The 14,215-nt window shown below is 37.5% G+C and overlaps 1 protein-coding gene across 1 annotated transcript in view; it reads left to right on the top strand.

Moving 5' to 3' along the window:
* RGS22 (regulator of G protein signaling 22) overlaps positions 1-14,215 on the top strand; it is a 60,885-nt gene that overhangs the window by 15,429 nt on the left and 31,241 nt on the right. The window contains 11 exon segments of the mRNA XM_057366232.1: positions 345-430; positions 2,297-2,462; positions 2,914-3,085; positions 5,320-5,615; positions 5,617-5,963; positions 6,505-6,666; positions 7,585-7,756; positions 9,339-9,496; positions 9,984-10,074; positions 11,938-12,063; positions 13,622-13,723. Coding sequence (XP_057222215.1) covers positions 345-430; positions 2,297-2,462; positions 2,914-3,085; positions 5,320-5,615; positions 5,617-5,963; positions 6,505-6,666; positions 7,585-7,756; positions 9,339-9,496; positions 9,984-10,074; positions 11,938-12,063; positions 13,622-13,723 — 1,878 coding nt within the window.

Genomic DNA, 14,215 nt, shown 5'->3' with positions numbered 1-14,215 from the left:
TTTATAAAATGTGTTAAAATCAGAAAAACTAGCAATTTCCTATTGCAGAATTTTTTTGTGCATCTAATTTGCATTTGAAATTGTACAGTAAAAGAATGGTTCACACRCACATTATTTCTGAAGGAAAAGCACTCATGATTTGTTACAAAAGTYATCCTGTGGTAGGTGAAATCAGATTTAGACCTTTTTAGCTTTTAATAGAAAAGTAATTGTTCCAGCATAACCTATATTTATTTTCCTGAGACACTGCCTCCGTAGAACGGGGATGGAGAGAATCAGTTACATGGCAAATAAAACAARAAAAGTCAAGAATACTGCAAATCTTTGGCATTTTTTTTTAATAGCAGCTCGATCAAGAGCAAACAATTCAGTGGATCAAGAAAGAAAGACTTCCAGCCTTTCTAGAAAGTGACTGCTATTTTGAATACAGGTATTGACATCTTTTATGTTATCGTTCAGTTTTCAATTTTTACATTTTCCTCTTCTGTTTAATTAATCTTGGTGGTATTCCTAAAGTGATTTTACCCAGCTGTTGTCCTGTTTGCTTTATTGCAGCATTTTAGTGACCTGGATAAAGTGAAGTCAGTGACTTTTTTCACTCATCATTCTTTAATTTTCCTCGACCAAGAATTACATCCAATACTACACCATTATAAAGAGAGTAGGAATGGGATTTTCTGATTTCTGAATCTCTGTTCCTCAGAGATATCATGGCAGCAATGCATCTTTCCCTAATCAATATGTAAGCCATATAAGTAGAAGCTAAATTAATTTGGAAAAAACCAGCAAGACTTTTTATTTCAATTATTAGTTTTCTGTCTTTGGGTCTACTGTCAGAATTTCTTTAGCAAAGTTCTCTGTGGGATGCCATGATATAGCTGGATGATTTACTGTTATAAACTTGGAGTGTTTTTCTGAATGTCCCTTCAGCAGATGTTCAGGAGATCTAGTGTGCTTTTTTGGAAGGGTCTGCCTCTATATCCCTTGAGGCTGTGTCTAGATGCAGATAACTGTAGCATGTTTCAGGGACGCAAAAGGAGAAGCAGCCTGTCAGTATAGTTCACAAAACTCATGTTTACTGATTTTAATGGCAGAGGGGTTACTTGTGTATAAACTTCAACACTTGTGTATAAACTTCAGTTAAAAAATTTAAAATGTTTTTTTTTTTATTTTCAATAACCTGGAGCCTGCACTTAAGTTCAAAGGGGAAAGGCATGCAAATAACAATCAAACTATGAGAATGCTGAGTTTTACCTTTATTAGAAGTCTGCTTTATACATGTCTGGACCTCATGAAACAATAACTTTGATCTTCTTCTATAGCAAACTGTTTAATCAAGCAGAGTTACCAAGAGAATTGCATGAAACTAACTTCAAGCATGTACCTAATTGCAATTGACATCAGTAGTTCAAGATTCTTTCCTGAATCAGAATCAAGATAAGTTCAGATGCTAAAAGGGGAAATTGCTTTTAAAGATGAAAACATCCCAACCTTAGAATTAAATCCTAGTTGATCTCCCGTAGTGGGCACAAATAAAACTGAGCATTCAAAATTGGTTGTAGGCTCAAATGTAGTCTTCATCTTCCCTTCAAATGTGACTTGGTTGCCTTTGTACTCCTTCTAACTTAAGTTCTGCCCCAGTTCTTACTATTGTCATGTGGTTCTTAAGATTGCCTTTCCTGAATATTGTGAGGTTGATGCTAACACAAAGCAGCACTGGAGTACTGTTCAGTACCATTAAATCCTCATACAGCAGCCAGCTGAAGAGGAGAGTGGCAGCTGTCTTGTCAGCATCTGYAAGTTCACTCAGTGTGATCAGTGCTGTGGCATTACTACTGGAAGATTGTTTGTTTCAGGAACCGAAGTACAGTATCTGGTAGTGATACAGGGCTTCTGCAATGTGGGAGAATGGTTCAATTGTAGTGAACAAAATGCTCAAGAGATTCTTGGCAGGGCTTGGGACTTCAGAGATGCATGCAAAATCATCCTGAAAGAAGTAATTTCTACTTGGTAAAGCTTGRTAATGCAAAACAAGGCACTATCTGTGAAGCTGGTGAAGCTGTGCAATGGCAGTATTGTCATTTACATATGTGACAGCAAGTGAAGGCTTAAACAATGATGTAGCTGGACTCAGTGGTCCTTGTGGGACCTTCCAAATCAGGATATTCTATAATCTCTCTAGCAATTTTTCTTAGATATGTAAATTTTTTAATTGCCGATTCTGTGGAAAAAATCAACTGTTTCTCTGTTTGAAAGCTAAAATTAATTATTTTCTTGTCTCAACATGTAATTTCAGGCTGGCTAAATTGATATCACAGGTAGAATGGAGCAAGACTGGCATTAATTTCATTATAGATAGTGACTACTCTCCCTGGGAACTGAAGCAAGGCCCAAGTTCTCCCCCTACTGAGGAGGATGACACTGCATTGACTATGAAGAACTTCCATGTATCACTTGGCGAGGTAAAATAAACATGTTTAGTGGGTGTAACATTGAGAAAGTTGAATGCAATGGGTAGAATTATTRTAACTGAGGTCACAACCTAATGGGACAACTGACTCTTGAGTAACCTAGTGTAGTGGAAGGTTCCCTGCCCAYGGCAGGGGCGTTGGAAATAGGTGATCTTCAAGGTCCCTTTCAACCTAAACCATTGTCTGATTCTCTGGTTCTCTGAATAGCTTCTATAGTCAAATTTTTTGTGCTACTGAAAAAGGTCAATGAGTTGCAATAAAACTTACACAGAAGCTGTGTTACAAATATGCTCAGCTACTATCATACAGCTCTCTTCACTGGGAACTATCCTTATAGAAATCTACACAAACAGGCTGCACAAAGTTATTGTGGACAGTAAGCTCTCAAAAATACTGCAATAAACAGAGAATTTTAACTGTTCCATGAAATTTCTTTTCCTAGGCTACAGTTTCTCAGGTGAAGGATTGGTTTACATTAGCAAAACAAGGTGATTCTGTGAAAACTACAGATTCATTTACACGTCCCATACCTTCTGATAAAGTTCAAGATACTCAGCTTTTGCCAGGGCAGCATGAAAGGGACAAATCATTAAGTGAAAAAGATACCCTTCTGGGTAAGTATCAAGGGATCAGCCCTCTGGTTTATGGCACAGCTCCAGCTAGGTGGAAAGGAGAGACTTTCTAAGGAATTGTTGCTACTCCACCTCTTACTTTCTGAGTGTCACATGATACTTGAGGTTTCAGACAGGCATTTGTTTCTTTCCATAGCTTCARCATTAAGTGAAAGTTTGAGCTTGCAGCCAAGTAATTTTGTGATAGTAGTAGCTTCTTTTCTTACATATTTATGTCTCATAGAAATCTGTAAGTTTCAGTTGAGTTGTTTTGGGTTTTTTTTTTTTTTGTGGGTGGGCAGTTGGAGGGTGGGCCAGAATTCATGTGTTTTGAAAGACTTTCTTGTCYGGATTCTTTGGGTGTTTGATAGTGTATGATGTGTTTCAGCCATCTTTGTAGGATATTTAAGTTGAGCTCTTCAAGGTCTTTTGGCTGYCAATTTTTATGAATCTTTTAAGATGTAATCATTTGGAATCCTATCTATCTTCAAATTTATTTGAAATATTTCAGCAGGTTTCAAAGGAGCTGTGAGAGAACATATGGATGCACCTATGGACATATACCTAATTGCACAGCCTTGCTTCTGCTTTTTACGCAGCAGCAAGATGAACAGAGAAGCCTCAGCTCATGTGTTAGGAGCTTGTCCTCTGTTCTCAGAGATGGATCTTTCTCCCTAATTGCCTCAGGTCCTGTGAAATGATTCTCTGTGTTTGCATTTCACTGACCTATGTTGAGAGGCTATAATTTTTCTTCATTGAATGAAAGCATTTGAAATAGTTTAAAATTAAGAAAAGGTATTTTAAATCACACGGATTTTTATGTTAATATCAACATATTGTGCCACATGTACTTAGGAAATTATGCAAGTGCAGAGCAGGGRGATGTCTATGCCATGCTCCTAATCCAAGTGTCTGTGACACAACCAGCACTGGTCAGACATGGCTTATTTTCTGAGGAGGTTGAAAGGAATGTCTAACTGCTGTTGCCWTCTAGGCCACCACAGAGGGTGATAACCGAGGCTTATAACATTACAAAGATGTATTTAGGTGATCTGAGAGATTTAGCCATTTTTTGTTACAGTCTCATGTAGGGCTTATGCTCAAAGATTGTAGCCATCTCCTTATTGACTGCTACTTACTTATTTTTGCTTAGTAATACAATGGAGCATGAAAACCTGCAGCTTAGCTTTAGTGAAATACAGAAGCTGCAGATTAGTCTGTAGTTTAAACATTGAATTGATAGATTGACATGAAGTTATTCTAGAGTCTCAATTGAATTATGGCTTTGTTTTTTCTTTCACTTAGATTCTGTTGCTTTATAGATTCACAGTGTCTGTAGTTATTCTGCTCAGTTTTGCAGGACTGGCTTGTACAGTGACAGCAGCATTAACCTAACTAAGCAGTTATATATAGTCAAGGTCATCTTTGCTAACATGCTCCTAAAAAAATCTATTTGTTGGCAGTTTGGCAGAAGTGAAAAAGATATTTGAGCAAGTTAAAGCGGTAAGGTTCTCTTTAAGTAGACCAAGATTGGAGGGCATGCTTGATGGCACAGGGATGATGAAGAATTGGGTAAAAGGAATTAAGAAGAGAAATGTAAATTAAAAAAAAAAAAAATAAAAACAGGGCTGGTCACTGTTCTGAACTTCTTAGTTATAAAATATCTCTAAATTGAAAGGAGCCATTTCTGGGTGGCACACTGGACTGTAGGATTGTTAAATGTTTCCAGAGCCTTTGACATAATAATTTGTTTGGTCATCCTTCTATGTCTGTCAGAATTTTTCCCTATTGACAGAAGCATTTGATGTTTCAGCCTTTTGCAATAACCAACTTAGGTCAACAAGAATTATCACTTATTAGCTGCCTCAAGCTGAAACCAATTCTGCTACATAATGTGACTTTGATCAAACTAATCAAATACTCAGGAAGGAACAAGGCTTTGCAGCACAGCATGGCTTAACTGGYGGTGAGGAGCTGGGATGCTTACCTAAATAAACAGGGCAATTGCCTCCAGAGGCAGCTATTTCTGAGCAAGTTTCTGAGTCATAGGTCTAAGTTTCTAGGCAGATAGCACCAGCAGAAGCACCTCTGCTATGCCCTGCTTTGCCGAATGACAGGGTGTCATCTTTCTGCAGCAGCAAAATAGAAAAGTTGCAATTTTTAACTTGGTAATGTTGACATGCAGAAGAACAGTCCTGAATGAAAAGGTGTTCAGTGATCTTTTCTGAGTTAATGAGAAGCAGGCTACCTGTCTAAGCAATGCCACCAACAGTGTTTCCTTTCCCCTTCAGGGACAGCATCTGCAGAAGCTGATGTTACTGGTGAGACATCCATAGAGGATGCAGAGGGCTGTTCTGTGGCCATTGCTGAGCCTTCTTCCCCCATGCAGTTAAGAGTTTATGTAGACCCAAAATGGGACAGCGTAGCAGCAGGAGAAAATGAAGAGGAAAGCACAGCTTTTCTACCAGCGTCTTCTCAAGCTACAATGTTTCACCAGCCAGGTGCTGTCATTGAAAGTACTGTGAAGTTCCACAAAACAGCCTGAAGTGTTTACACACAAGTTAGCAAATAATGAATTTGCCCATGGTACTGCAGAATCACTCTTTAACCAAAGTTMTTCTCCACTTACAGCCTTGGGCTCCAAGGAAGATGTAAGAGAACAAGATGCTGAACAAATAAGCTTAAGTTCAAGTTCTGAAACTGGTGGACCAGACAGCAGGGCTGCCTGGTGTATTAGTCACGGGACTTATGACACTGGCAACAGACATGAATTTGAACGRTTCAGGAAGTTTATTAAAGGAACACTTGGGGAGAGGTACTGGTGGCTCTGGATGGATATTGAAAGACTAAAGGCTCTCAAGAACACTACAAGGCAACAAAGGTACTTCCCATTATTTGTTACTCCCATTGCTTTAATTCTTGTAACCTGGATAGATCAAYGCAGGTTTTGAGATTTCAGAGTAAATTGTGATGTCTGAATAAACAGATGCAATTAAATGTGTGTCCTGACAGCAGAATGACTCTGCTGAAGCTGATAAAACTCTTTGTGCGGAGTCATGTTTGCAAAGCTTGCATGAAGTCAGAATCATAATATTACTAAGGCTCTCTTAGAAAGAGATTTGGAAAACAGATGGCAACAGAAAGAAAATTAAGAATAAAAGCAGTTAAATTCACAACYAGGACATTAGTATGCCAAACTGCTTTGATGAAAGATCTTGCTGGATTCAGATTGTCTGTTGTACGGCATTGTACGTTTTGTCTTATACACAACCTGTCTCTAATTTGTGGAAAAATTATTTTGGCTTCTGCCACTTGCAATTAAAAACATGTTGCATAGCAGCAGTTTAAGCAGTAGGATGAACTGTAGTAGGTTCTATACAGCATTTGATTCAAGCTTATGCGACTATTTTTGTTGACTGCAGGCAACTCACTAAGATGAAAAAACTGTACCTGCTGAGCAGTGGAGACTATTTCCTCAGTTCAGAAGTGTTACTCAGACTTGAACTACTGCATGGAGATCAGTGGAATATAATGCATTTAAGACAGATTCAGCCTGAAGTAGTGAAACCACTCCTTCTTTACTGGTATGAAAAAATGGATGTGAAATAAAATTCTGTTGTTTAATAAATTTCCATTTTCTTTGATAAGCGTATTATTTCATGTCACTTATCCCATGGCAATTATTGGAAACAATGTCATCATAAGTGCTAGCACAKGAATTTGTAATTGAGCCTAAACTACACTGCAATCTGCTGAGAAGCCAGATAGATCTGCCTTMGTGAGCCCTTATTATTTTTCTACCAGAACATTTGAGCTGGTTTGTGGATCTCTGCCTTGGATAATGTTCAACTAAACTTYAGTCTGCAGGATGGGGAAACCCTTCCAGGTACAGGAGGTTAATTCTGTCCTAATCTGTTCCCCATATTGCCCTTCCCAGGTTCTGAGGATGCTCTGTGTATGTCTTCATGGGCTTTGACCCTGAGACTTTACTGTTCAATGCCTGTCATGCAGAATGCTTTTTACATATTARTGGCTTAAGTGAGGATGAAAAATCTAACCAATTTCCAAAATATGGGCTAATTTTTTTAAGATGTTCTCCCCAAGGGGGTTCAACAAATTGCGGGTATAAACAAATACTTGGAATTTTGAATTTTGCTGTGGATGCTCATGTGACTTGAAGTCTCTGTCCTGTGGCCTACAGTCCTTTCCTATGATTTGCTGTAGGATGGATGGGGCATGCCTTCCTGCAGACTGATAGAAAGGCAACTGTGTAATAGTGCAGAATTTGCAACCTAAGTTTACTTATGTGTGGTTGGGTTTTAGATTTGGAAGCGTGCAATATTTAAACATGTCTTTAACAGWAACTGATTTTTAATTCTTGATGCATATAGCACTGTATCTTGGTAAAATAAACATCATTACTGAAAAAAAAAGAAGATGCCAAATAGCCCAGTGTTTCATTATTTTGGAAAGTTCTACTTACTAGATTTTTTTCTCCCTAGGGGTCCCAGATTTTGTGTTACTCATTCAACAGCAGTAGATGCTGCCAGTGCAAAACTGAAATTCTGGCACACTTGTCAAGAGAGACCGAGGGTCGACATTGATCCTTTCCCACAAATAGTATCATTGTTACCAATGACCCAAAAGTCTGGCATAGCACCTTCCCTTCGTCAGGTAAGTGGTATCACAACATTGAAAAACAAAGCTTTGTCCCRTCAAAAATAATGACAAAACTCCTTGAATTCAATAGAAGAAGAATAAGGTACTTGGTTTTTTAGGAAATCAAGATTTAGCAAGCTGGTATATTGAAGATGGTTACGTATAAAAATGCAATAAAATTTCATTATACTTTATGCAGCAAGTTGCTATAAATTGAGTCAAATTATCTTCTCAGTTACATCCTGCCTGTTTCCTAAGTTCTTTGGATAGATATTTTAGCTGGAAGTTCTCAGAACTGCAAAATTAAATCTCTAGCAATGCATATTCTGCCACTCAGCCTTGTCTTAATCCAGAGTAATTCTTACAACTTCCCTGCAGTTAACTTGGATCTATTCCTCATGTCTTTAAAATGGGCAGAATTCTGTTCATTTTCTATCACCACAGCCCTTCAATCAGCTACACATGGTTTTTGCTTTCTACAGAGGACCATGAGCCACTCAACAGACCTTTTCACAGTTGTAGCTTGCAGGTGGCCAGTTCAGTTTTGACTCTTTTCTTCCTTRCAGGCCTAAATGTGAGAGGTAACTGCAGTGAAAGCTAGAGGCTTTCGGCAATACAGTGTTAAGCCACAGAACACATGTTGCTTGGAGAATGTGGATTGAAACTGGGATTCCAGTATTAGGAACTGTGTAGGATATGCCTCAGATTTGTGAGCACACACCTCTGTTACTTTAAATTGGATAGTTTTGGGCTAAAGTTACTTACTTTGAAATCTAATTCATGGAGATAATGGAGGAAAATAGTGGGACAGATTTCTTGTTTAGAAGAAACAGGGTTCAGAAGCCAGATTCCTATTGATCATGGCAGGAAAGGGAGCAAGAAGTACCTGTGTTTTACAGTGACCAGTTCACAAAGTGTGCTAATGATCCAGGGCTAGCTGTAATTCAGGCACTGTTGAATTTTACAACAATTATGACCTGGTACCATGAACACCACAGARTCATCTGATGGCCCATTTGTGCTCTTTCTTTTCTTTTTTCCCCTTAAGAAATTTTGACTTTGGAATCTTCTAGCTACTCTGGGCTTGCGAGAGCTTAGAAAAAGCAGCAGCTTTGGGTGAATTTCTGAGGGCACTCTGAATACAATTGGYATCCCCAAAAAGTCATAGCATGATTTGATTCAAAATACTCAGTGATGGTGTGACAGAATGACCCCTTTCTCTCCMAGTCTGATTGATTGTATCTATCTTACTGTTTCTATCTAGCTGRCTTAAGATAATCTTCCCAAAGTTTCACAAAACATATTCACATGCTCTTCACCTGACATCCTCGGTAGTTCTGTACAATGTGCTTGTAACATATTTCTACCTGTAAAAAATGTATTTTTTAAGCCGTAATGGTTATGAAAGTATGCTGAAAAATCATGAAAAATATTCAGAGATTTTTGCAACTTGCCATTTTATATATTGTGATTGACAAGGAAGAATAGTCCTGAAAACCGTTGACRGTTTTTGAGTAGTTACTGAGAACACGTTAAGAAAACACAAAAGGTGGAAAAAATAATCAGAATTGCCTTATTYTTCTGTAATGTCCTTTAGCAAAATAGAACAAACTCACCAACAACTTTATTAAAACTAGCTAAACCAAATTTCTCTTTGAAGAAATCAKCAAGATTACCATCTACTCTCACAGGAAGTCAGATTCTTGGAAGAGATATTTTTAGCAGTAGAATATGGTAAGTACTGAAGTCCCTTGTGTATCTTTCTGCACACCAATATCCTCAAATATCTCTGAAAGTATTTCAGATTCTACTCTTTTCATGAGTACCTTTATTTAATACAATTATCTGCTTAGTGGAGCACAGTTATGGTACAGATTGTTTGCATGGATAATTTCTTCCTGGCTGATTAGTTTCTTGCTTGTTTATGCCACAACACAAATGGATTTTTTTTCCCAATGCAAGTGTTTTCTCTTATATAATAGTTTATATTCTCTACATTCATATTCTTTTAACCTGTCTCAAATGTTAACCCTCAAAGTCATGCAGTGCCAGTGATTTCCACACAGCCRCATGAAAAAAGTACTCTGCTACATTTTTTTCATTAGAAATTTGAACTCCATATATTKTTCCTCTACTATTCACTATATTATTACACCACTTGTCTGCTTCTGCTTATTTATTCTATAACAAGTCTGTGATTTTTCTTTAATATGTGTTGAAAATTTTTTTGTTTGTGATCCAGCACAGACATGATTCATAGCTTAGCTTTGGATGGCACAAAAGACTCAAAGTACCAGAGTCGTAGAAAGTACACCTATGCTGAGCTGCTCCGTGTAAGTACTGCTTGAAAATATTATTTGTCTTAAAACACTTCCTTAAAACACTTAAGGAAGTAGTCAATAATGGAGAGAAATTGGTTTAATTTTATCAGTGTTAATGCTTTATGCAGAAGTACTATTAGAATGTCAGCATTTTCCCTGTTGTATCTGTCACTTATTTGATAGGAAATCATGGCACACACAGGAGTTTATTTTCACTAAAAAGTGTTGATCTTCTCCATAGTGACCATGTGTTCAGTAGGCTATTGCAGAAAACTCCCTGGGTAAATGCTTCAGTGAAATCATTGCCTAGGAAAATGTACCAGACTTACAGTGAAAACTGAATCTGCCTTTAAAAGTCATTAAAATTGTAGCATTCATAAGAGGAAGATGTTTCATTTGTACAATCCTTCTTTATTGCTTGTGTACTCCATTCTTTTCTTTGTTGAATTGTTGCCTGCTAAGCGGATCTTTGGTTGAGTGAACCTCAGGAGAGACAGGCTGCAAAGATGAGCCTTTTCTCAATAACTCTTAAATTGCTGACAAATCAAACATGTGAGGTGTCAACATGTGGCAATCACAAATGTATCCAAAACCTTTCTTGTTTATGGAACGGCCTCAAAACAGCCTGCTGTTTCATGGAGGTATTGATACCCATAACCTTACAACTAAAAAAAAAACCACTTTAAAAAATATGAGCCCACTCATATGTACATAGGGTTTGCTGATCATTTGAGCACATTCCTGTTTGTTTTGCACATCAAAATCACACTTTGTTTATTATTTCACTGCAATCATTTTACTTCTTTGTTAATTTGACAGGAAAAAAGGTTAGTCTATGCAATTCGGGAATACTCGCAGTTAGGAATGTATATTCAACAGAAGTTCATACCATGAACTATAAGTTTTTATGTTTCATCATATGCAATTTCCCTCTTACTGCGTATGGAGAGAGAACACTATACATTTACACTTATAGGGTTAGACTGGAACCTACAGTCAAGATACCACAATTCACCATTACAAATATGATGCAAAAGGGAATCCAAGGATTCATAGTTTAACTTCATACTGAGGATGGAGATCTTCCTACTCTGCTTCAAAAGTCTGGCTTCCTCCTTCTCTTCTGTGTCCCTGTTATTTGGAAAGAAGTTGTTTGCCAGCCACCATACTCATCTGCTTCCATTTCTGCTATGAGAGACATCAAGTCAGCCACAATTTCTCACTTGTGATCATCAGAGGCTAATTTACTACTTAGAGAAGCCTCTTCTGGCTTCTSTGTGAGCACTGACAAAATGGATGTATTCTTCCTCAAACGCTCTAGGAGATAGCCATGGTAACGTGGAGCGTGGATTTCTTGCTCCCTAAATTGCTCATAATTTTGTTGCTTGTGTCAGTGGTGTAATGCCAGAAGACATATATTTTGTTCCATGATAGTTAAATGTTTTGAATCATGACCAAATAACCACCTCTTCTCTGATTTCAAAACATAGTAGTCTGAACTGAGACGACTCTCGACAGTTAACTTTTCAACCTTTTCACTGAGTATCACTGGAGCTAAAGACTTAATGACAGAATTAGGGCCAGGTTTGCTTTTCTGTTTTAAGTATTGAGGAACCACCTAAGGGATGCTATGATCACTTAGCTGCTCTGCATGTCTTCAGTCATCAGGTTTATTCCATTGGATGTGGGTGTTTAGTGGGAAAAGGGTATGGAGGGCTGTGATCAATTGCATATGTAGTAGAAAATGGAGTCTACTTCCTTGGGATGAAGATACTAATTGAATTCACTTCATGGCCCTCCATTGCAATGTACTGACATTTGAAAATAATGAAAGCCTGTTATTCCTTGTTATATAACTATGTTTTATTTGTCCAGAGGAAAAGTGCTGCTGGCAGTGTTGTCTTCAGGGGATCAGGAATGGAAAGCATGCTGCAGTCTCTTTATTTGGAGAACAGAGCAGGCTACTACTTCACACAATTCTGTGAGAAGTCAGAGAATAAGGTATGAATATTTTCCTRCTGTGTGATAATTTAGTCCACAATTGACTGAATGCCAAATTATAGAGTGTAGCCAGACTGAAAAAAAAAGGGGGGGAAAAGAAAGATTGATGACTGGATGAATTATTACTTGTGAGACTTCAATCCCTCAACAACAATAAACTGTTCATGTATATATGCAAACTAATGACAGATCTTAACCAAGCTGTCAGATTCTTACTGTCTCAAACCTATTGGAATTCTTATTGTACCATAAGGGATAAAAAAAAAGACTAATAATTTTTAAAAACTGGCCTCTAACTTGGCAGAAAAAAATGAGGTCTTAACCCACAAAAACAATTTTTTAAAACTATGGAAAATCTGCTGTGCTATTACTCACTGTAATCTGCTTTCTTCTTACTTTTTGGGTTAGTGATGTCCAAAATGGCCAATATTTAAAAAATGTTCTTATGCTTCCATGAAGCTCCTTGGATTTCTGAGAAACATAACACTATTTCTTCTATGTAGTCAGCAGATCTATCATTCATTGCTGGGTGTAAATTGAGGATTGGATTGGAACAAGTTATGAATATTSAGTTAATATTTAGTGGCTTTGCAGAAAAACGGAGTCTTTAGGGGAGGTTTGAATACAATCAAGATGGACATCTGTTTTGCTGCTGGCAGAACTCAGAATCCAGCAGCAGTAGCTGGAAATGGCTCTGGCTTCTAGAAGGCAAGATCCAATGTTTCCAAAGCTAAATGCCTTCAGCTAAAAATGTTGGATGTGTATAGATAGAAATATAAAAAAATAAACTTATTKTTCCATTGGAGATAGGCATCCATGCAGCCTTTCCAGGTGCCAGACTCCTTCCAAAATTATTTCCTTGAAGTTTTCTCCTCAGCTGTGAAGCCTATTTCACTCATGTTCGAGGTCTGGAAGGCTACAGTTTGTGGAACCAAGTTCCCTACCCCTACATTTTTGGAATGCATTCTTTGTTGGTTAGTGATGGGGGTTTCAGGGTATTTTTAAGATCTCAACCCCATAAACATACGATGAAAACAGAGGATTTGGGGAAAGACATTTCATTCTGAAAGATCTTTTGCTGTTTGTTTGAATTTATGAAATGAAGCCATGAGTCTGTGTCTCAGAAATGCATGTAATAAAAATGTAATGATAGTCACAGTAACATATGTCAAATACACAGTATTTAATTGTTTTGGTTATTGCTGCACAATGCTATTTTACTGTGGCACAAACTCTGCATGGCCATTATCATCATCTCTTCTTTGGTGCTGGCTTCATGCCACTGAAAAGTAGTTACTCTTTGAATATTAACTACAATGTTAACGATTTTAATAGCCAATTAAGCATAAAGGGTACAATAAAAGATAGAGCATCCCTGAGACGATGCTATTAAACATGTTGTCCTTCTGCCAGTATGCAACAGAGGATTAAATCCATCTTAAATTGAGCTTGATTTATRATGACTCCAAAAAGCTAATTAATTGCTTACACTGGCAAGTCAACTTTATAAAAAGTTGTGATATTTGGGTAGCAAACTTACAATATTTTTYATCCCTAGTTGTGGAAGAACTGCGTGTACTTTTGGTTTGACCTACAGGCTTATCATCAGCTTTTCTACCGAGAAACCCTTCAACCTTTTCCAATACACAAGCAAGCTCAAGTAAGTTGTAGATAATGTTTTTCCTTSAAAATAATTTGTTCATTCCCATCACAAATGCATTTGTTCAATGTAAAGACTGAAAAGAAGATAGAAAATAGAAAAGTTTCCAAATCTTGGCAATCACACTAAAGTATATCTGTGTTGTGGAGAATACAAAAAGCTCTTTGGATTGTTTCCATGGAATTTCTTGATTCAAACATTAAACATGCATAGTTTGATTTCGAGGCTCTGCAGCCTGTTCCCAGTTTTATCTGTTATACTCACTTTACCTAAACTCCCCTTTGCTACACTGCGTCATGTTTGGAAACTGTCTGCTTAGTGTTAACATCAGAGGTAGTATTTTTTCTAMACCGTCTAACTGTGCTGTACCTTTCCTTCCATCTCCTGTGTGGGTTAGAATTGCAGATCTCATAGTACAGACCTCAAATAATGACCTTAGTAATGAAAATGGATCTTTGTCAGTCCTGTTTAATTTTTATGATTGTCAGGGCT

This window comes from Malurus melanocephalus, unplaced genomic scaffold (assembly GCF_030028575.1).
Source record: "Malurus melanocephalus ecotype Western Australia unplaced genomic scaffold, MMel_1.1 scaffold_62, whole genome shotgun sequence".
NCBI classification, from domain to species: domain Eukaryota; kingdom Metazoa; phylum Chordata; class Aves; order Passeriformes; family Maluridae; genus Malurus; species Malurus melanocephalus.
This window is presented reverse-complemented; position numbering and strand designations above follow the sequence as displayed.